The 23,627-nt window shown below is 17.0% G+C and overlaps 11 protein-coding genes and 4 non-coding genes across 15 annotated transcripts; 9 read left to right on the top strand and 6 right to left on the bottom strand.

Moving 5' to 3' along the window:
* The first annotated feature begins 848 nt into the window (after window positions 1–848).
* Window positions 849–921, top strand: Trnam-cau. The gene has a single exon. It is a non-coding gene; the product is annotated as a tRNA-Met (tRNA).
* A 293-nt stretch (window positions 922–1,214) lies between these two features.
* On the bottom strand, window positions 1,215–1,286 carry Trnak-uuu. The gene has a single exon. It is a non-coding gene; the product is annotated as a tRNA-Lys (tRNA).
* Window positions 1,287–2,170: 884 nt separating this feature from the next.
* On the top strand, window positions 2,171–2,965 carry LOC113146440 (50S ribosomal protein L2, apicoplast-like; the record flags this gene model as incomplete). Its single annotated transcript, XM_026333822.1, is given in 1 exon segment — window positions 2,171–2,965. A coding segment is annotated over 1 exon segment (795 nt), but the record flags the coding sequence as incomplete, so codon positions are not given.
* A 291-nt stretch (window positions 2,966–3,256) lies between these two features.
* LOC113146433 (30S ribosomal protein S3-like) lies at window positions 3,257–3,883 on the top strand. The gene is given in 1 exon segment (XM_026333815.1): window positions 3,257–3,883. A coding segment is annotated over 1 exon segment (627 nt).
* A 606-nt stretch (window positions 3,884–4,489) lies between these two features.
* On the top strand, window positions 4,490–4,855 carry LOC113146434 (50S ribosomal protein L14, apicoplast-like). The gene has a single exon (XM_026333816.1). It carries the CDS (start codon window positions 4,490–4,492, stop codon window positions 4,853–4,855), a length of 366 nt encoding a protein of 121 aa, XP_026189601.1.
* Window positions 4,856–6,641: 1,786 nt separating this feature from the next.
* On the top strand, window positions 6,642–7,458 carry LOC113146439 (30S ribosomal protein S12, chloroplastic-like). The gene is made up of 2 exons (XM_026333821.1): window positions 6,642–7,026; window positions 7,199–7,458. The coding sequence occupies exons 1-2, from the start codon at window positions 6,642–6,644 to the stop codon at window positions 7,456–7,458; spliced, it is 645 nt and encodes a 214-aa protein (XP_026189606.1).
* Window positions 7,459–7,947: 489 nt separating this feature from the next.
* On the top strand, window positions 7,948–9,165 carry LOC113146430 (elongation factor Tu, apicoplast). The gene has a single exon (XM_026333811.1). The coding sequence runs from the start codon at window positions 7,948–7,950 to the stop codon at window positions 9,163–9,165; it is 1,218 nt and encodes a 405-aa protein (XP_026189596.1).
* Window positions 9,166–9,328: 163 nt separating this feature from the next.
* Window positions 9,329–9,401, bottom strand: Trnaf-gaa. Its single transcript has one exon. It is a non-coding gene; the product is annotated as a tRNA-Phe (tRNA).
* Window positions 9,402–9,603: 202 nt separating this feature from the next.
* On the top strand, window positions 9,604–9,987 carry LOC113146432 (50S ribosomal protein L11-like; the record flags this gene model as incomplete). Its single annotated transcript, XM_026333813.1, has 1 exon — window positions 9,604–9,987. A coding segment is annotated over one exon (384 nt), but the record flags the coding sequence as incomplete, so codon positions are not given.
* A 554-nt stretch (window positions 9,988–10,541) lies between these two features.
* Window positions 10,542–12,734, top strand: LOC113146438 (ATP-dependent Clp protease ATP-binding subunit ClpC-like). The gene is given in 1 exon segment (XM_026333820.1): window positions 10,542–12,734. A coding segment is annotated over 1 exon segment (2,193 nt).
* Window positions 12,735–13,114: 380 nt separating this feature from the next.
* Window positions 13,115–13,198, top strand: Trnas-uga. The gene has a single exon. It is a non-coding gene; the product is annotated as a tRNA-Ser (tRNA).
* A 994-nt stretch (window positions 13,199–14,192) lies between these two features.
* Window positions 14,193–17,314, bottom strand: LOC113146437 (DNA-directed RNA polymerase subunit beta''-like). The gene is made up of 3 exons (XM_026333819.1): window positions 16,946–17,314; window positions 16,264–16,795; window positions 14,193–14,794 (listed from the first exon to the last, which is right to left on the bottom strand). The coding sequence occupies exons 1-3, from the start codon at window positions 17,312–17,314 to the stop codon at window positions 14,193–14,195; spliced, it is 1,503 nt and encodes a 500-aa protein (XP_026189604.1).
* A 19-nt stretch (window positions 17,315–17,333) lies between these two features.
* LOC113146436 (DNA-directed RNA polymerase subunit beta'-like) lies at window positions 17,334–19,019 on the bottom strand. Its single transcript, XM_026333818.1, is given in 1 exon segment — window positions 17,334–19,019. A coding segment is annotated over 1 exon segment (1,686 nt).
* A 28-nt stretch (window positions 19,020–19,047) lies between these two features.
* On the bottom strand, window positions 19,048–22,212 carry LOC113146431 (DNA-directed RNA polymerase subunit beta-like). Its single transcript, XM_026333812.1, is given in 1 exon segment — window positions 19,048–22,212. A coding segment is annotated over 1 exon segment (3,165 nt).
* A 50-nt stretch (window positions 22,213–22,262) lies between these two features.
* LOC113146435 (UPF0051 protein in atpA 3'region-like) lies at window positions 22,263–23,624 on the bottom strand (the record flags this gene model as incomplete). Its single annotated transcript, XM_026333817.1, is given in 1 exon segment — window positions 22,263–23,624. A coding segment is annotated over 1 exon segment (1,362 nt), but the record flags the coding sequence as incomplete, so codon positions are not given.
* Between the last annotated feature and the right edge of the window lie 3 nt (window positions 23,625–23,627).

The raw sequence follows: 23,627 nt of genomic DNA, 5'->3' as shown, positions 1-23,627 counted from the left end.
TTTTCAACTAAATATTCTATTTTAAATAAAAATTTTATAAAAAATAATAAAGCAATTATATCTTTTTATTTATTAGAATTACTTGAAAAGCAAAAATTAAAATTTACTTTCTCATTAACTGAAAAATTAATTAAAAAATATATCTTATTTATACATAAATATAATTATAAAAAATTTAATATATCTACTATTATTGAGGCACGTTTAGATAAAATACTTTTTAATATAGGATATTCTATTACTATAGCACAGGCAAGACAATTAATAGTACATGGATATTTTTTTGTTAATTTTAAATTAATTACAAATCCTAGCTTTTTAATTAAAATTGGTGATATAATTAGTTTATCTTCTAAATCTAGTTTTATATTTAAATTATGTAAAAAAAATTTATATATAAAATATATTAAAACTATTAAATGTAATTTAAATGTATATATATGTAAAAAAACATGTTTAAGTATTTTTTATTCACAAATAAATAATTATACTTTTAATAGTTATAATAATTTATTAATAATACAATATTATTTACATTAAAATTATATATATATAATTTTTAATTAATAAAAAAGGTAAATGAAGTCAAATGGTAAAGACAATAAATTGTGAATTTATTTAAAGCGGGTTCAATTCCCGTCATTTACCCCATTGATAGTATAGCTTAAAGGTATAGCAAAAGATTGCAAATCTTTTTATCTCAGTTCAACTCTGAGTACTATCTACTACTAATTATTGAGGATGTGGTGAAATTTGGTAAACACAACGGACTTAAAATCCGTAAGTTTTAAAAAACTTTAAGGGTTCAAGTCCCTTCATCCTTACCTTAATTTTTTTATATAAAATAAGTACCTGTGGCTGAGTGGTAAAAGCGGTGGGCTCATAATCCATTTTTCAAAAGTTCAATTCTTTTCAGGTATATTATAAAAAGAATTGATGCCTGAGCGGTCTATAGGAGCGGACTGTAACTCCGTCGATAATTTTATCTCCATCAGTTCAAATCTGATTCAATTCATTTTTTTTTAAATAAAAAAAGGAGAGGTGACTGAGTGGTTTAAAGTATCAAATTGCTAATTTGACATATATATTATATACAAGGGTTCAAATCCCTTTCTCTCCTAGATATAGGAAATATAGTTTTAATTAGGATAAAATAACACCCTGTCGCGGTGATGATGCGAGTTCAAGTCTCGTTATTTCCGTAATTATATATATGGGTTGTCTGGGAATTGAACCCAGAACCTTTCGGTTAAAAGCCGAGTACTCTACCATTAAGCTAACAACCCTATTCTATTTATATAGAGAATATTTTAAAAGCCCTTATCGTCTAGTGGTCTAGGACATCTTTTTTTCAGGAAGAAAACGAGGATTCAAATTCCTTTGAGGGTACTATTATATAGTTATATACGGAATATAGCGTAGTCAGGTAGCGCCTCTATTTTGGGAATAGAAAGTCATAGGTTCAAATCCTATTATTCCGAAAATTTAATATAGTATTATTATACATTAATATATATATTATGAATAATTTTTTTATATCACATAAATTAAATTTTATATATCCTTTAAATTTATTTAATCTTGAATATTTATTTTATAAAAATAAATATTTTAATATAAAATATATTTATTTTAATAAGTATAATATTTCTTTTTTTAATTTTATTAAATATTTAAATAATACTTATTATATTTTAATAAACATAATACATCGTATTAAAAAAAATAATATTATAACTAGAAATAAATTATCTAAATCTACTAAAAAACCTTGGCAACAAAAAGGATTAGGAAGAGCACGTGCAGGTTCATTTAAATCTCCTTTATGGAGAGGAGGTAGTAAATTATTTGGACCAATAAATAAAATAATAGATATTAAGTTACAAACTAAAAAAAAAAAAATAACTTTTTTTTATCTACTTTTAAATAAACGAACTTATATTTCTTTTATATTTATTTCACCTATATTATATACTTTTGAAAATATTAATGAATATTTAAATAAACAAAAAAGAATAAAAGGATTATTTTATAATAAATTAATATATATTTTATGTAATAATATAACATATATAAAAAAAAATTATAATTTAATAGATATTAAATTATTAAATTTTTTTACTTTTATTAATTTTAATTATATAATATTTTTAATTTAATAAAAATTATTTATAAAATGTATATATATTGTAAACGAAATAAATATATTTTAACTAGAGTTTACGGAAGAAATAATAAAGGACATATTACTATAAGAAATAAACAAGGATTATTTATTAAAAATATTCAATTAAAAAATATAAATTATAATTATATTTTTAAAAAAAATATATTAAATTTTAATAATAAAATACTTAAAGTACAAATTATTAAAAAAGTAATAGATATTAAATTACAAAGATATATTTATAAAGTAATATGTTTAAATAGTATTTTACAAACTCAATATAAATATTTTCCAATTACAAAAAATACAAAAGAAGGAGATATTATATATATAGGATATACAATTCCTTTAAAATTTGGTAATATTATGCCTATAAAAAATATACTTTGCGGCAGTTGAATTCATAATATTGAGCATTTACCTACTAAAGGAGCAATTTTTGTTAAAAATTCTAAAATTAGTGCCTTTTTAATTTATATAGGAAAAAAGTATGCTACAATTAAATTACCTTCAGGTGAAATTAGATTATTAGATAAAAATGTTTTTTGTATTTTAGGGGAACTTAATTTAATATTACTTAATTTAAAAAAAATTAAGGCTGGAGATTCTAGAAATTTAGGAAAACGTCCTAAAGTTCGTGGAGTTGCTATGAATGCATGCGATCATCCTCATGGAGGAGGAGAAGGAAAAAATTCTATAGGTCGTTGTTCTGCATATTCACCTTGGGGAGTTATTTCACGAGGTGTTAAAACTAGAAAAAATAATAAATATAGTATGAAATTAATTTTAAAAAAATAGAAATATGATAAAAATATATTATAAACGAATATATATTTCAAAAGATGTATTACGTATATCTAAATTAAATAGTAAACATTTTAAAACTAATTATAATTTAACTATAATAATACCTTTATTTCTATGGAAAATAATAGAAGTATATAATGGAAAAAAGTATATACCTATTAATATTAATAAAAAAAAAATAGGATTTAGATTAAAAAAATTTATTTTTAAAAAGAAAAATAAATTTTCTTATTCAGAATTTAATATTAAATTAAATACTTTAATAAAAAATTAAATAATATTATGGGACAAATAGTAAATGCTTTAATTTTTCGTTCAAAAAATTTTCCATATTATAATAATATATGAAATAATTATAGATACATTTATAAAAATATAAATTATTTTTTAAATTTAAAAAGATTTATTAAATTTAAAAAGCAATTAAATATTTTATATATAAATAATAATTATTCTTATACTAATTATTGCATATATAATATAATATTATTTTCTAAATTAAATTATATAAATAATAAATATTATATTCAATTATATTTTTTAAATTTTTTAAAAAAGAATTATACTAAACATATTAAAATTGGATTTAATTTTGTATGTTTAAAATATCCATTATTATCTACTAATTTTATTTTAAAATATTTAACTAATAAAATTCTATTTACTAAAATTTCTTTACGAAAAATTATTCCACAACTTATATTATTAATAAATAATATACATAAAATAAAAGGGTTTAAATGTATAATTTCAGGTAGAATAAATGGAGCTCAAATGGCAAAATTAGAAACATTTAAATTTAATGAAAGTTCTTTACAAAATAAAAATTTATATATAAAATATAATTGTATTAGTATTCCTACTAAATACGGATTATTAGGTGTTAAAATATGATTATTTTTAAATTAAATTAAATGAAAAAATTTATATTTACTAAAAATATAAAATATAAAGGAATAAATTTTCATAAATGTATATATGGAATTTGAGCAATTCAAAATATTAAATATGGAACTTTATCTAATAAACATATTAATTTTATAAAACAATATTTACAAAAAAATATTAAAAAAATTAAATGCTATAAATTAAATATTACTATTAATAGAATACAAACTAAAAAACCTTTAGATACTAGAATGGGCGGAGGAAAAGGTTCTATATACGATACACAATATTTTTTAAAACCAGGTTTTATTTTTTTAGAGTTTTATAATATTCCAGTAAATATAATATTTTCTATTTTTAAAATATTTAATACTAAATTACCTATAAAAATAAGATTAATTAATATTAATTAAAAAATGAATAAATTAGGGTTTATTTTAAAATCTAATACTTATTATGCTATTTTAATAATACCATATCATATTACTCATATTAAATATAAAAAAATACAAATAAAATTAAAAAAATATTATATATTAAATTATAGACAAGAATATAATAAAGGAGATATTATTTTTTTTAATTTAAAGAAAAATAAAATATATATTATAAATAAAATTTAAATATATGACTAAAATAAATACTTATTTTAATATTACAGATAATAGTGGAGTAAAAAAAATATTATGTATACAAAATTTAACTAAAAAAACTAAATTAATAAACGTAGGAGATTTAATTGTAGGAGTTATTAAAAAAATTAATACAACAAGTAAATTAATACATTCTACTATAGTATATGGTATTGTTATTAGGTTAAAAAAAAATATATCTATTAATAAAAAATATAATATATCTTTTAATGATAATGCTGTAGTTTTAGTAGATAAAAATTTAAATCCTATTGGATCTCGTATATTTGGATCTGTACCTAAATATTTAAAACAAAAAAATTGTTTAAAATTACATTCATTAACAATAGATTTAATTTAATAGTATGAATATTATACAAAATATAAATAGCTTAATTAATAATATAAAAATATATAAAACATATTTTATTATACCTTATACAAAAATAACATATTTAATTCTTTTATTATTAAAAAATTATTGTATTAAATCTATATATATACTTAATAATTGAATTTTAATATATATATATTATAAAAAAAAAAATTTAAAATTTAAATTTTTTAATTTAAAAAATAAAAAAAATAATATTACATACATGCAATTACAAAAATTAAAAATAAAAGATGCAATTATTTTCACATCTAAAGGTATCTTTTCTAGATACCAAGCACTTAAATTAAAACAAGGAGGTATTTTATTTTGTTTAATCTATTATTCTAATTAAAAAAATGACAATTTATAAACGATTAATTATATTTAATAAATTAATTAAATTTTTTTCAATATTTGATAAAAAAACACAATTAATATATATAAATATATTATATAATACAAAATATAAAGTATTATTTTTATCAAAAAAAATAATAAATTTTCCTTTATTTTTTTCTTTATATTTATTTTCTAAAGAAAAAAACATTTTAAATACTTTATATAAAATATTAAATTATAAATTATATTTATTTTATACTACATATAAATTATCTATCGAATTTAGAGGAATAGGATATAAATTTTTATTTATAAATAAAAATTTATATTTTATTTTAGGTTATAGTCATTTAATTAAACTTAAACTTCCTAAGACATGTAGTATATATATTGATGAAAAAAATAAATTATTAATTTTAATATATTCAAATAAATATATGTTAGGTAATATATTTTATATTATTAAATCTTGTAAAAAATTAAATGTATATAAAGGAAAAGGAATAAAAAATATTTTTGATCAAATAAAATTAAAATTAAGTAAAACAAAAAATATTAAAAAATAATAAATGATTTTTTTGAATAAAAAATTTAAAATTAAATTATTTAAGCAACCAAATTTATTATATTCTATAAAATTATATAATGATTTTATTTTTTTTTCTTATTTAATTAAAGAATATATAAAAATTTACACTAATTTTTCAATATATATAATTAAAAATTTTATTTATTTATTAAATATACTTGCAGTTAAATATATAATATATTATAGTAATAATAAATATATATTTAATAATATATATCATACTATATATATATTAGAATTAATATCATGAAAAAAAGAATTGATTTTTAAATTTAATAAAAAATATAATTATAGTATAGAACAAAAAATATTATTAATTAAAAAAATATCTAAAACTAGAGCAAAAGGAAGAATAAATAAATATAAAGTAATATTAATATTAGGAAATAAAACAGGATGATTTGGTATAGGATATAGTAAACATTTTTATTTACAAGAAGCTATTTCAAATGCTCGTTTACATGCATTTAAAAATATTTATCATTTTCCATTATTTTATTCAAATAAAATTACAAATAATATATATATAGAAAAAAAAATTAAAAAATTATATTTATTTTCTTCTATTCGTAAAATACATATGTCTAGACATTATGTAATTAGAGTATTATTTAATTTTATTGGATATGATATTATTTATTCTAAACTTATTAAATTAAATAATATATATAATATATTATCTTTAATTTTAAATTTATAATATGAAAATAAAAAGTGCTCCAAAACATTTATGTACATATTGTATATCTATTAAAAGACATAAAAAAATATATATTTATTGTTCTAAAAATTTTAAACATAAACAAAGACAAAAATAACACAATTAATATTTTTTAAATTAAAATGAATGTAAAAAAACAAACTTCAAATATACTTACTTTTTATATAAAAAATACAATGCATAATACATTTATTTCGATATGTAAAGAGACAATTTTAAATAAAAATAATAAAATTATACCTACCCAACAAGTATTAAAAATATTTTCTTGCGGTCTTTTTGGGTTTAAAAATAGAAAAAAAGAAACTCCATTTGCTTCTAGTATTTTAGCAAATAAAAGTGCATTATATGCATTACAAAATGATATAAAATATATACATATAATTTTTAAAGGAATGAATTTTTTTAAAAAACTTATATTAAATACTATTATGAAGACAAAATATAATAATAGACAATTACATATATTATCAATTACAGATATAACACAATATCCTCATAATGGATGTAGACAAAAAAAAATAAAAAAACGTTAAAATTATATAATTTAATTATTTTAATATAAATTTATTTATGTTAACTTTAAATCAATTAATAAAAAATTCAAGAAAAAAAAAAAATAGAATTAAAAAATCAATTTTAAAAAATTATCCACAGAGAAAAGGAATTTGTTTAAAAGTATTTACTAGATCACCTAAAAAACCTAATTCTGCACTACGAAAAGTAGTAAAAATTAGATTATCTAATAATAAAGAAATTATAGCATATATACCGGGAGAAGGATATGCTGTACAAGAACATAATTATGTTCTTATTAGAGGAGGAAAAGTACAAGATTTACCTGGAGTTAGATATAAAATTATTAGAGGTGCTTTAGATGTTTGTGGTGTTAAAAATAGAAAAAATAGTAGATCGAAATATGGTACTAAATCTAATTAAAATATATTAATTTTAATATATATATACTAAATGTATTCTTTAAATTCTTTAATTTATTTTTTATTAATAAAAAAACTTATAAAATCAGGGATACAACAAAAATCTATTATGATAAAGAAACAATTATTATTATTAACAAAAAATAATAATATATTATTATATGCTATTTTAAAATTAATTATACCTATTACTTTTAAAATAAAAAAAATAGGTAATATTATATATCAAATTCCTGTTATAGCTCATTATTATAAGTCAATTAATTTAGCAATAATATGACTTATAAAAGCTGCTAAATTAAAGAGTTTTAATAAAATGTCTTTTATAAAAGCATTATATCTAGAATGTTATGATGTATTAAAAAAACAAGGAGTAGCATATAATTATAAACAACAATATATTAAAAAAGCATTAACTAATAGAATTTTTATATATTTAATTTCTTTAAAAAAATAAAATATTTTAATAATTAAATAAAGAAAATAAATTATGGCAAAAAAAATTTTTAAAAAAACTAAAACACATTTAAATATAGGAACTATCGGACATGTAGATCATGGAAAAACTACATTAACTGCAGCAATTACATCTTATTTATCTAAAATAAATAATACAAAAGCAAAAAGTTATTCAGAAATTGACTCTGCTCCTGAAGAAAAAGCTAGGGGAATTACAATTAATACTTCTCATGTAGAATATGAAACTTCTTTACGTCATTTTGCTCATATTGATTGTCCAGGTCATGCAGATTATATTAAAAATATGATTACAGGTGCCGCACAAATGGACGGTGCTATTTTAGTTGTATCTGCTACAGACGGACCTATGCCTCAAACTCGTGAACATTTATTATTAGCTAAACAAGTAGGAGTGCCTAGTATAATTGTATTTTTAAATAAAGTAGATATGGTAGAAGATAATGAATTATTAGAATTAGTTGAATTAGAAATAAGAGAATTATTAGATACTTATGAATTTAATGGAAATTCTGTTAAAATTATACAAGGATCTGCTTTAAAAGCTTTAGAAGCTATAAATAAAAATAATTTAAATGATAAATGGGTAAATAATTTAAAAGAATTAATAGATGCTTTAGATATATCAATTATAGAGCCTACACGAGACCTAAATAAACCATTTTTATTACCTATAGAAGATATTTTTTCAATTACAGGACGAGGTACTGTAGTTACAGGTAAAATAGAACGAGGAAGTATAAAAATTAATGATACTGTAAATATATTAGGATTTAATGTATCAAAGATAGCTACTGTAATTGGAATAGAAATGTTTCAAAAAACATTAACTATAGCAGAGGCAGGAGATAATGTAGGTATTTTATTAAGAGGTATTCAAAAAGAAGAAGTAAGACGTGGGATGGTATTAGCTCTCCCCTCAAGTATTTTAACTTATTGTAACTTTGAAGCAGATATATATATACTTTCTGCGTCAGAAGGAGGTAGAAAAACACCATTTTTTGAAGGATATAAACCACAATTTTATTTTTATACAACAGATGTTACTGGAACAATTAAATTTATAGAAAGTCCTAATAAAGAAAAACCAGCTATGATTTTACCGGGAGATAAAATTAAATTAAAAGTAACTTTAATGTATTCAATTGCATTAGAAAAAGGAATGAGATTTGCTATAAGAGAAGGTGGGAAAACTATAGGAGCAGGTATTATTACTAATTTAATAAATTAATTATAATAATATAATGAAAAAAAATTTAAAATTTAAAAAAAATAAACGTCTATATAGAATATATAATTATTTTAAATATAATATAATATTATTAGATACTATAAAAATATATTTATATATACTTTATTATATATTACTTTCTTCTAACTAAATTTATTATTTATGTTGAGAACCAGAATTGAACTGGTGACACAAGGATCTTCAGTCCTTTGCTCTACCTACTGAGCTATCTCAACTTATTATAATATTATAAAGAGTAGCCAAGTGGTACGGCAACGGATTTTGATTTCGTTATACATAGGTTCGATTCCTATCTCTTTAAAATAATAAATACGTTTTTAGTTTAAGGGTAAAATAAAGGTCTCCAAAACCTAAGATGAAAGTTCAATTCTTTCAAAACGTGAGTATTTTATTTTAATTTTATTATTTAATATATTATATATGAAGAAATTAATTAAACTTAAATTAAATTTAATTGCTGGAAAAGCTACTCCTAATCCTCCTATAGGGCCTATTTTAGGACAATATGGTATAAATATTAATGCTTTTTGTAAAGAATATAATAATAGAACACAAAAATATCTAGGATTAAAAATACCAGTATCAATTATATTTTCTGATCCTAAAAAATTAACTATAAATTTACATATACCTTCTTTATCTTTTTTAATTTTATTTTTTTCTAATAAAAATTTTATTACTATTAATAATTTAAAAAAAATTTTATATTTAAAAAAAAAAGAATTTTATCCAATTTCAACTAAAAAATGTATTTATATGATAAAAGGAACTTTAAAATCTATGAATATTAATATAAAATAAAATATGAGTAAACAAAATTATTTTAATTTTTTATCAAATTTAAATAAATTAAAATTAATTAATAAATTTTCTAATTTTATTATACATAAAAATAATAAAAAATATAAAAAAAAATATAAATATTATATTAAGTTAATAAAACAATATCGTTATTTAAATATATTTTCTTTTAAAACTATTAAATTTATTACAATTAAATAAATTTTATATAAAAAATAATGTTAATTTTAAAAAAAAAATTATATAATAATCTTTTTTATCGATCAAAATATAATTATAGTTTATATACATATAATAGAAATATATCTTTTAATAAGTCATATTATAATTTAAAAAAACAAACATTATGTACAATATATATAATATCACAAGATAAAAATAAATATTTTATTAAAGAATTATCAGGAATTTTGATAAAAAAAAATAAAATGCAAAATCTAACTAGTTTACATTTACTTTGCTTAAAAAGATATAATAATATTTATTTATCTTTTTTTAAAGAACAACCAAATATTTTATTAAAATATAAATTTTAATATATAAATTAAAATTAAATGAATACTTTTATTAATAATTATCAATTTTTAAATTGTACTCAAGAAGTTATTAATTGTTTAAAAGAAGCAAAAAAAATAACTTTATTAACTACTTCTATCACTTCTTCTAATTATACTTTAAGACCTATTCACTTATGTTTAAGTTTAATATTTAATTCTAAATTAATACAAAAAATTTTAAATATAAATCCTAATATATTATTAAATAAAAAAAATATATTAAATGTAATTTATAATTATAAATTATATAATTATAATTTTTCATTAAATAAAAATTTTAAAATAGATACTAATATTTTATATATACTTAATATTTTAAATACATTACCTTATCCTTTCAATACATTACTTTTATTTTATTTTTTATGAAAACAAAATAAAACTATATATTCTTTTATTTTTTATATATTAAATATACAAAATTATAATTTAAATATAATAAAAAATTATACTAAATATTTTTTTCCTAAAATAATTATACCTACTAATTTAAAAGATATTTTAAATATACTTGACTTAAATATTAATTTAATAGGAAGAGAAAAAGAATTAAAAAACATAAATGAAATTTTAATACGAGATTTAAATAGAAATATTATATTATTAGGAGAAACTGGAATTGGAAAATCTATAATAATTAAAAAAATAGCATCTTTAATTCCTACTAAAATTTTTTTAGAATTAAATATTCCAAATTTAATTACATACTCTACTGATATAGAATTAATAAAAACTTTTTTTAAATTTTTAAATAAATATAATAATATAATTTTATATTGTAAAGATTTTCATTTATTAATTGATAATTCTACTGTAGATATAACTTATTTAAAAAATACAATATATAAAATGTTATATTTAAATAAACTTCAAATTATAGGAACTAGCGTAGATAATATATATAATAAAATATTATATACTGAGAATAATTTAAAATTTTTATTTTCAAAAATAAATATTAAAGAACCAACAAAATATATAACTTTATTAATAATGAAACAATATCTTAAAACTAATAATATTTATTGGATAAATGATACTATTTTAGAAAATATTATTGATTTAAGTAAAAAATTTATTAATTCTTATGTTTCCCCAAAAAAAGAATTATTAATTTTAGATGCTATTATACATAAATATAAAAATAATAAATATGTTTCTAAAAAAGAAATTTTAACAATTATTTCACAATATAGTGAATTACCTACTTCATTAATTTTAAAAGAAACTAATATATTTAATATTAGTAATATAGAATTAAATTTAAAAAAATATGTTTTTGGTCAAGATATTGCAGTTACTAAAATTGCTACTTCTTTAAAGCGTACTTATACAGGATTAAAAGATAAAAATAAACCTATAGGAAGTTGATTATTATGTGGGCCTAGTGGTACAGGTAAAACTGAATTAGTAAAATCATTAGCTTATTTATTATTTGGATCTGAGAAAGAATTAATTAGATTTGATATGAGTGAATTTATGGAAAAACATTCTATTTCAAAATTAATAGGATCCCCACCTGGATATGTAGGATGTGATGAAGGAGGTTTATTAACTGAGGCAGTAAAAAAAAAACCATATTCAGTTATTTTATTTGATGAAATAGAAAAAGCACATAAAGATATTAATAATATTATGTTACAATTATTAGATGAGGGTAATTTAACAGATTCTAAAGGAATGAAAGTAGATTTTACTAATACATTAATTATATATACTAGTAATTTAGGATGTCCTACATCAGTAGTACAATTTAAATCATTTCAAGATGGACTAGAATTATCCGAAGAAGAATATAAATTTTTATCTAAAAATGTAGATAATGCAGTAAAAAAATTTTTTAGACCTGAATTTTTAAATAGATTAGATTCTGTAGTTGTTTTTAAGCCACTTAGTGTGGTATGTTTAACAAATATTATAGATAAATTTATTAATAATTTATTACAAAAATTAAAAGAAAATAATATTTTATTACAAATAGAAATTACACAAGAAATAAAAATAATTTTAGCTAAATTAGCATATCATCCTTTATATGGAGCTAGACCTTTAAAAAGAATAATTGAACAATTTATAGAAAAACCTATTTCAGAACTTATAATTAATTTTAAATTTAAAACACCACATTTATTTTCAATATTTAAAGATAAACAAAAAGAAACTATTAATTATTTATTAAAAAAAATTTAACTTTTATGTATATAACGCAGACATAGTTTAATGGTAAAACAATAGCCTTCCAAGTTAAAAATACGAGTTCAATTCTCGCTGTCTGCTTTTTTATTTATAATATATATATTAATTAATTTTAGTATGGCAAAATTAAAATTTTTAAAAGTTAAAAAAAAACATAAACAAATATTTTTTTTAAAATTAACAAAAAAAAAAAAAACTACTAAATTTAATAATTCTTTATTTTTAGGTAATTATATTTCAAATATAAATATATATATATTTTTATATTTAAGAATAATTTTTTATTCTAAATTAGGAGTAAATAATTCAAAGCAATTTACATTAATATCTTTATTTTATTTAAAAAACTTTTTAAATAAAAATATTAAAAAATAGGAGAAATGGCAGAGTGGTTTAATGCATCTGACTTGAAATCAGAAAAATTTAAAATTTCGTGGGTTCAAATCCCATTTTCTCCTTTATCTTATATTTTAAATAAAATAATATTAATTTAATGATAAAATATGAATAAATTTTATACAAATAATAAAAAATATAAAAAACAACAAATTTTAAAAGCATTAAAATTATCTTATACTATTAGAAAAAAAAAATTAAATTCTACATTTATTTTTTCTAAATTAAATAATATTATATTATATACTAATATAGGTATAAAATCTAAAATACCTAATATATTTCATAATATTAATTTTAATTGGTTATTAAAAAAATAAGGTATTAATTTATAAGTAAAAAATTAATATAACATACCATGAATTATAGCAGTATTTATTATTGTTATTATAAAAAATATAGTATTAAAATTAATATTAGTATTTAAATTAATTATATTATTAGATATATATTTATTATTTTTAATATTATTAATTAATATTATATTTTTTTTAAATTTTAAAATTTTTTTTAAATAAGTATTATTATATAAAATAATTATTATTAATGTATTAGGAAAAATATTTAAATTTCTTAAACCATGGTATTTTAATTTTAATTTAAGATATAATAAATATAAAATATAATATATAGAAAATATATTTTTATAATTATTTTTAATAGCTAAATTTGTTAAGAAAAAATATTTTAACCATTTATATATAATTAATTTTTTTTTTAAAAAAATTCAATTAGAAAATATTTCAGAATATGTAGTATTGTATATATGATAATTAGAAGATATAGTTGCTATTGATTTTAATAAATACATATATTGATCATAATTAGTTGTAAATAAAATTTTTTGTTTTAAAGAAATATATTTATATAAAAATAAATATACAATACTTAATGAATTTAATAAATTAAGTATTTCAAATATATTTTTATTTAAATTTAAATAAAAATATTTATTATTATAATTTAAATTTATACTATATTTAATAGGTATTATTTGATTTTTTATTAAATGTAATATATTTAAAGTTAACATTTATTTTAATAATATTTATATGATTATATTTTAATAAAATGTCTTTGCCAACCAGATCCTGTTTTAATTATATCTGTTGTAATTATATTAGATTTAAGATCACTAAGCCAATCTGTTGAAACTTCTATACTTAATTTTATTAAATATTTTATTATTTCTTGAAAACTAATAGATAAAAAAAATCCAGAACAAGCTAAAATACTTTTAGTAATTCCTAAAATAATAGGAATATATAAAATTTGTTTATATCCTAATGTAAATAAAGTATAATTAAGAATTTTTAATTTAGTATACTCAAATATATCATTTTCTAATAAAGAACTATCTCCAATATAATTTATTTTTACAAAAGAAGTCATTTTTTTTGCTATTAATTCAAATTGAATGCTTGGTATATTTATTCCATTTTTAAAATATTGTTTTAATAAAGATTCAATTATTAAATTAAATATAAAAATATGTGACATTGTAATAGAATGATCCTGTTTATAAAAATTTAAATTATATGAAAATAATTTTAATAATAAAATATTTATAGAATAATTTCCAGAAGTAATAATATTATTTGGTAATAATATAGCTGTATTATGTTCATATATTTTATTTAAAGATATTGTATTTATTTCTGTAAAAAATAATAAATTTTTATTAGAAAATGTATATAAATTATATTTTCATAAATAATTTAATGTAGTTTCTTCATATGAAATAAATAAATTATTTAATATAGATAATTTAGATGGAATTAAATATATATTAGGAAGTGCTTTTGCTTCAAAAATAATTTCTATAGAAATTAATCCAGATGTAATATCTTTTATAGACTCATTAAAGTTAGAGATATTTTTTTTATATAAATATATTCCTTTTAAAAAGTTAAATATATATTTATAAGAAAATAAATTTTTTCAATAAGTATAATATGTTGTGATATATATATAATTTATATATAAAGAATATATTTTTACAGAATTTTTTATTAAAGATTTATTATTTAATAAAAAAGTAATGTAATTATTTATAAATTGTTTATGAATAAGTTGAGTTATTAAATTTTTAGGAAGTAATATATTTTTTATGAATAAATAATTTAATTTTGAAAAATTATATTTAATACATATAATTTTATAAAATATATTATCTATTAAATATAATTTAGGGAAATAAGTATTAATTAAATTAAATTTTTTATTTTGTTTTATATATATATTATAAGATTCTATATAATTTAAATTATATTGAGATAAAATTGATTTAATTAATTTTATATATTTAAAATAAGTATATATACATATATTATTAGTAATTAATATAGGAAAAATATTATTATTTTTAATAATTTTAATATTTTTTGAAGTAATATAAAAAATTTTTGATATCATATTTAATTTATAATATTTTTTTTATATTTTAGTGAGATTATAGATGTATTAAATATTTTATAGGTATTTATATTTAAAATAATTTTATTAAAGGGTAGTATAGAATATTTATTATATGAAAAAATATTTATTGAAAAAAATAAATTTAATATATATATATTATGTAAATAAGAATATATACTTTTAAGTTTTCTATTTGAATATAAAAAACTTTTATATTTAATTAAAAAATATTTAATAGTTCTTTGATTTATAGATTTAATAAAAATAATTTTTTCTTTAGTTATATTATCTATAGTTAAATAATATTTATTTAATAATAAAGATGTATTTAAATTTAAAATTATTCATTTATAATATTTATTTTTAATAATTAATTGAAGTACATTTTTATATATAAATTCTCCTGTATAATTATGGAAAAAATTTATATTTTTATAATGTTTACGTTGAAAAATATTATTAATAGTTAAATATGTTAAAATTAGTGTGCTTAAATATATATTATTTTTAGAATATAATAATTTATTATTAATAGATATAATTTGATTAAATTTATATTTTTTTAATATATATACTAAATAAAATGAATTTAAACTAAAATAATATTTTTTAAGATAAATAAAAGAAAAAATTGTTTTATTAGTTTTATTAAATAATTTATAATATGTACTGCATAATTTATATTTAATATTTTTAAATAAATATTTACTAATTAGTAAATATTTATTTTTTATATATATATTAGATTTTAAAATAGTAGATGCTCCCCCCGTATGAAAAGTTCTTAATGTTAATTGAGTTCCTGGCTCACCTATAACTTGACTAGATAAAATTCCTATACTTTTACCTAAATTATTTGTATTAAAAGTTGTATGACCAAAACATTTAGAACAAATTGTTCTACCTGAAATACATGTTTTTATAGAAAAAGTATTTATTTTAAGTAAAGAATTAAATTTAATATATAAATTATTTATTAAATTATCTGAGATATAATTATTTTTAAATTCTATAATTTTTTTTGTAGTAGGTTCAATTAAATTTTTTTGTAATACTTTACCAGAAAGTAATAAAAAAAAAGGTAATATTAAAGTACCTTTACTATTTATTTGAAATTCATATTCTAATGAATTTTTAGATCCACAATTATATTCTTTAATATTTAATTCTTGTATAGATTCAACTAATCTACGTGTTAAATATCCTGCATCTGCAGTTTTTAATGCAGTATCTAATACTCCCTTTCGTGCACCGTAACAAGATATAAAATATTCAAAAAAATTTAATCCTTTATTAAAACTATTTAATACTGGTATTTTAAAAAATTCTCCAGTAGCATTTGCTAAATAACCCCTAACTCCAATTAATTGACATATTTGTGCTCAATTTGCTTTAGCCCCTGTATTTGCCATAAGATGTAATGAACTAGAAAATGCATTAATATTATTAAAAGAATTTATTAAATTTAAAAAAGGTATATAAGAATTTATATTTTTTTGTATAGAATAAGATATATTATATTCTTTTATATTATAATTTAATTTTAAAAGTTCATTATATCGTAATAATGGAGATGTAAAAAAAAAACCTTTGGTACTTTCTAAAGTTAAAATTAAAGGAAAATAAAATGAATATTCAAATCCTAAAAACATAAGTTCTTTAATATAATTAGTTATATTAAAATATAATAATTTTTGTACTAAACGTTGTTCAAAATTAAAAAATTTAGGTCCTAAATTAAAACAAGTAATATTTAACATTATTATTTTTTATAATTAATTATATTAATTTTTGTAATAAAAGTCTACCTAAAGAGGTTATAATATATTTTTTATAAATATTTTTATTAAAATAAAAATGAAAATTTATTCTAACTAAAAAAATTGTATTTATTTTTATTAAAGAATGGTTATATGCATTTAATATATCTTCAATATTACTAAAAATTAAATTTTTATAATTATATCCTTTAAAAGATACTAATGTATTAATACCTAAAATAATATTTTGAGAATATTTAAAAATATTTTTTTTAGAAGAAGGTGCGAATAAATTTTTATCAAAAATTATATTTTTTTTTGCTTCTTTTTTTGCTGCATCAGATAAAATTAAAAAAATACCCATTTGATCCCCATCAAAATCCGCATTAAATCCAGAACAAGCAATAGGAAATAACTTTATTATTTCATTTTCTATTAAAAAAGGTTTAAATGTTTGTATATTCATTCTATGTAATGTAGGGGCTCTATTAAACATAATAATTTCTTTTAAAAATATATATTTTAAAAGTCTTTTTAAAATTAAAGGACTATATTCAATATAATAAGATGCACGTAATAAAGTATTAATATATTTATTTTTTTTTAAAATATTTAATAAGATAGGTTTAAAAAGCTCAATACTTAAATTAGTTGAAATTCCTATTTTATTAAAAATTAATGAAGGACCAGAAACTATAACAGACCTTCCAGAAAAATCAATTCTTTTTCCTAATATATATTGTCTAAAATAATTAAATTTCCCTTGTAAATGCGAAGATAATGAATTAATATTTTTTTTTGAATTATTTTTTTCTATTAACATATCTATAGTTTGTTGTAAATTACGTTTTTCTATTATTTCAAAAGAAATAGGAAATTTACGACGTAACATTTGCCATCGTTTAAGTTTATTATTTATAATAATAATAGTCCTATAAATTTCATTTAAAGGAGATGAAACAAAATTAATAGTATTTAAATATATTAAAGGTCGTAATCCTGCGGGTAATACTGGGATTACATCTAACATAATTCATTGTGGATGTATATTATTTAATAAACATAAATTTAATAAATTTATAGTTTTTATAATATATTTTTTTTTTAATAGATTATTAGTATTATATAATAATGATTTTATTTTTAAAAGTTTATTTAAAATATTAAAATGTTGTAATAAATATTGAATATAATTAGATGCAAAAATAAATTGAGTTATTGTTATTTTTTTTAAAAAATTTATTTTTTTATTATGTTCTAAAAAAAAAGTATAATATAATAAATATTCTAACATATTAACTGGTAAATTTAATATATAAGGTAATAATTCATATAAATATCATATATGTACTACAGGAGTATATAAATATATATATCCCATTCTATATCTTCTTACTTGAGAATTTGTATTTTCATACCCACATATAGGACATATATAAGTATATTTTATTGGATCTATATTTTTAAATATTCCACATTTACATTGCCAAGAAATTAAAGGACCAAATATTTTTTCACAAAATAATCCATTTAATTTAGGGGTTCCTGTTTTAAAATCAATAGTATAAGGTTCAGATATTTGACCTAATATTATTATATTATTAATTTTTCTCCAAGATCATTTAATAATATTTAAAGGTGAGGCTATAGAAATTTTAAATCCTATATTAGACTTTAAATTATTTAAAGAATTATAATTATTCATATATTTTATAAATAATAAAATTTTTATTCTAAAAATTTATATTAACAGATAATGTTTGTCCTTCTAATTGATCTATACTAGTAAAAGCTTCAATATTTAAATTCATACTATGAATTTCTCTAATAAGAGTACGAAAAGATTCAGGTATAGTAATATTTTCTAAGTTAGTATTATTAGTTATATTAGATAATAATGAAGATCTAGCACAAATATCATCTGATTTATAATTTAAAATTTCTCTTAAATTATATGAACTGCCATAAGCTTCCATAGCTCATATTTCCATCTCTCCAAATCTTTGTCCTCCTATTTTTTTTCTACCTTTAACAGGTTGTTGCATTAATTCAGTATAAGGACCTACAGTTCTATAATGTATTTTATCTTTTACCATATGTATTAATTTAGAATATTTAGAAACTCCTAAAAAAGACGATTCTAATAATTTATATCCTGTTCTTCCATCTCTTAATAATATTTGTCCTGGAATATATGAATTATATAAAAATAAATTACCAGTTTTTTCTTTTAATTTATTTAAATAATTATACAATAATGTTTTTATATAAAATTTAGGTAAATTAAATGTATTACTAATATACATTCGTGTATTTGTAAAAAAGCATCCTAATCCAAATAAATTTTCAAAAACTTGACCAATATTCATTCTTGAAGGAATTCCTAAAGCATCAGTTATAATATCTGGAATTAATCCAGTAGTATATGGTAAATTATTTGTAGCTGAAATATATGCTACTACTCCTTTATTTCCATGACGACCACATAATTTATCACCTACTGATAATATTCTTTGATTACATATATATATTCTACATTTTAAATAAAATCCTGTATAAGAATTAAAATTAGATGGAGAAGAAAATATTTCAGTTTTAATAACTCTGCCTGAATTTCCAAAAGAAACTATTGTTGATTTATTTTTAATATTTCTTAAATGTTGTCCAAATAAAATAGAAATTAAATTAAATAAAGGTAAATTATATATATTTATATTACGTATAAGTAATTTAGATACTAAAATATCATTATTTAATACTTTTGATCCTTCTTTTATAATTCCAAAAAAATCTAAATTTCTTTTACTAAAAAAACTTTTTTTAGGTATATTAATACTAGAAATTTCAAATGTTTCTCTATCTATACAAGTAAACATAACTTCATATATTTTAAAATGAAGAGAAGTAAATAATTGTGAATATACTATTTTTTTATTTATAACTATAGCATCTTCAAAATTATATCCAAAAAAATTTCCATAAGAAACTAATAAATTATTTCCAGCTGTAAATTCAGAATATAATATATCTTGTGTAGAACTAAGAGGTTGGCCACAAAAAACTCTTTCTCCTTGCCATACATGTGGCTTAGAATGTAATATAGTAAAATAATTACTACGTTTATATTTATCTAAATAATATATAATTTTTCTATTGTATATATCTCTAATAATTATTTTATATGAAGAAACATAAATAACAATTCCTTCTTGATATGCTTTTATACTTAAAGTATTATAATTTAATAGATTTTTTTCAAATCCAGTAATTATAATTGATTTTTTATGTTTTAATGTAGGTACAATTTGTGATTGCATTTTTGCACCCATTAATCCTCTTGCAGGATCATTATAAAATAAAAAAGGAATTAAATTTTCAGCATATGAAAAAAGATCCATAGGTTTTATATATATAATATTTTTTATAAAAATATTTTTAATTTTAAATGAATTTTTACTAAGTCCTAAATAAAATAAATTAAAAATTTTATTTTTTCTTAAATAATAATTATTAAATAAAACAATATATGTTTGGCGATTAAATGAATTTATAAACGTAATAAAATTTTTTGTTTTTATATTATTTATAGATTGATATGGAAATTGAATATTATTTTTTTTTTCAAGCTTAATATTTTTAGTAAAACTTATAACTAATCCACAATTTATCCCCTCTGTAGTATCTATTAGACATAAAGAACCTATTTGATTTAAATTAATATTTCTTACTTGTAAATTTTGTTGTAATTTAGAATTATAATTAGTAACTCTATTTTTATGTATAATTTCAGAAAAACTATTAATTTGTTCTAAATATTGTATTAATGGATTAATTGTTAAATATTCTTTTAAATTAAAGTATATATTAGATTTAAAATAATTAGTAGTATTATTTCTATTTAAATTAGTATGTATATATTTATATATATCATTACGTAATAATTTTGAAAATTTATTTAAAAAATAAGAATATTGAGTTGAAAAATAATTACCTAAAGTAGAAATTGAACGAAATTCTACTTTATCTATTTCTGATAAAGTTTTTTTATTATATTTAATATCTAATAATATATCTAATATAGAAATAAAATCTAATACTATAAAATTTTTTATATTAGAAAAAAAATTATTTATCTGTATATAATTTTTATTTAAAATATTTCCAAAAATAGAATATGTATTTAATTTAAAAGATATATTAAAAAAAAAGGAAATAAAAGAATATAATTCTGAGTTAATAATATTTGTATCTATCTGAGAATTTAACAATAATTTTTTTAAATAGAAAGATTTATTATAACGTGAATAGATAAGAATATCTTGTATAGAAATACCTAATAAATATAAAAAAGAAATTAAATTAATTTTATAATTATTAATAATACAAAAACATTGATCTTTTTCTAATACTAAGTTAATAATAAATATTTTATTAAATATTATTTTTGCATATATAATAAAATTAGAATTTTTAATGAAACTATTAAAAAATATACCAATATAATTAAACATTAATTTAGAAATAAATGTTTTTTTTAATCCATTTATAATTAAATTTTTTTCAGCAGTATATTTTGGTACCTCACCTATTAAATAATAAATAAGTTTATACTTATTTCTATTTAAATTATATATTTTTAAAGGTAAAAATATTAAAATTTTAGAATTAAAATTTTGTATAATATCTATATTTTGACTAGTTAAATTAGTTGTTTTAAAAAATAATAAATCATTTAAAATATAAATATTATATTTACATTTATTAAAATAAATATAAAATTCATCTCCTAAATAATTTTTAATAGAAGATATTAAATAATATATTAAAGTTTTATAATATTCTAAATAAAAAGTTTTTAATGTTTTTAATGTAATAAAATTTTTTAATAAAAAAATCATATAAAATAATAAAATATTATTAATTAATAATTATTTTTAATTTATATAAATTAAAAATTAGACTGAGTACGCATTAAAATTAATAAAGGTACTTCTAATTCTAATTCTAAAGGTAATTTAGAACAAATATTTTGACAAAAACCATAAATTAATAAAGTTAATGCTATTTTAAGATTAATTCCTCTTTGTAATAAAAAGAAAATAAAATCTGATTCTAATTTAGAAATACTAGCTTCTTGATTTATAAAAGTAGAATAATTATTTACAATTGTATAAGGTATAGTTATTGTAAATGTATTATCTCCTAATAATAATGAATTACATTCTGTATAATTATATGTATATTTAGCATTTTTAAAAATTTTTACTAATCCTCTATATGCATAACTTGAATTATTTAATGAAATACTTTTTGAATAAACACGACTTTTAGTATAAGATCCAATATGTAACATTTTATTTCCTGTATCTGCTATTTGCATTTCAGAAATTAAAGATAAAGAAAAAAAATTACTTGAAGAAAAATCTCCTATTAAATATGTAGAAGGATATTTTCATGTAATAGCAGATCCCATTTCTATTTGAACCCAATCTAAAATAGCTTTTTTAAAACACCAACCACGTTTTGTTGTAAAATTATATAAACCACCTTCTCCGGATTGATCTCCATGGTACCAATTTTGTACAGTAGAATAATTTAGTATTCCTTTTTCTTTTACTAAAAGTTCAACTAATGCAACATGTAATTGAGATTCTAAAAAAATAGGAGCAGAGCAACCTTCTGTATATATTACTGTAGCAAAAGCATTTACTATTAATAATGTTCTTTCAAATTGAGCAAAATCTTCAGATTGAGTTCTAAAATAAGTAGATAAATTAATATTACATTTAATATTTTTTGCTATAAAACAAAAAGAACCACCACTAAATATTGTAGAATTTAAAGTAGCAAAAAAATTATCTTCTAAAGATACAATGGTACCTATATATATAAATACTAAAGAAGGAAAGTATTTTATAGCTTCGAAAAAAGGCATAAAAATTATACCAATTTTAAGTAAAAAATTAGTAATTGTATCTACTATAGATACACTATCTAATACTACATCAACGGCTAACTTAGAAATAATTTTATTTTCTTGATTATTTAATCCTATTTTATCTAAAATTGAATTAAACATATTTGTAATTATTTTATTTGAATTATAATTAGAAGGAATAGAATAATAAGAAATATCATCATATGAAATATCAGGAATTTCAAAAAAACACCAATCTGGTTGTTTAAATTGTTTTAAAATTATATATGCTCTATATCTAAATATATATAAAAATAAAAAATCTTTAAATTTAATATTAAATTTAGTTAATGTATTTAAATTTAATCCACCTATTAAACGATATGTATCTATAGT

The sequence above is a fragment of the Cyclospora cayetanensis genome, unplaced genomic scaffold (assembly GCF_002999335.1).
Source record: "Cyclospora cayetanensis isolate NF1_C8 unplaced genomic scaffold, CcayRef3 CcayRef3_contig_306, whole genome shotgun sequence".
In the NCBI taxonomy this organism is placed as follows: domain Eukaryota; phylum Apicomplexa; class Conoidasida; order Eucoccidiorida; family Eimeriidae; genus Cyclospora; species Cyclospora cayetanensis.
Note: the sequence above shows the minus strand (reverse complement) of the source record. Positions and strands in the feature narration are given on the sequence as shown.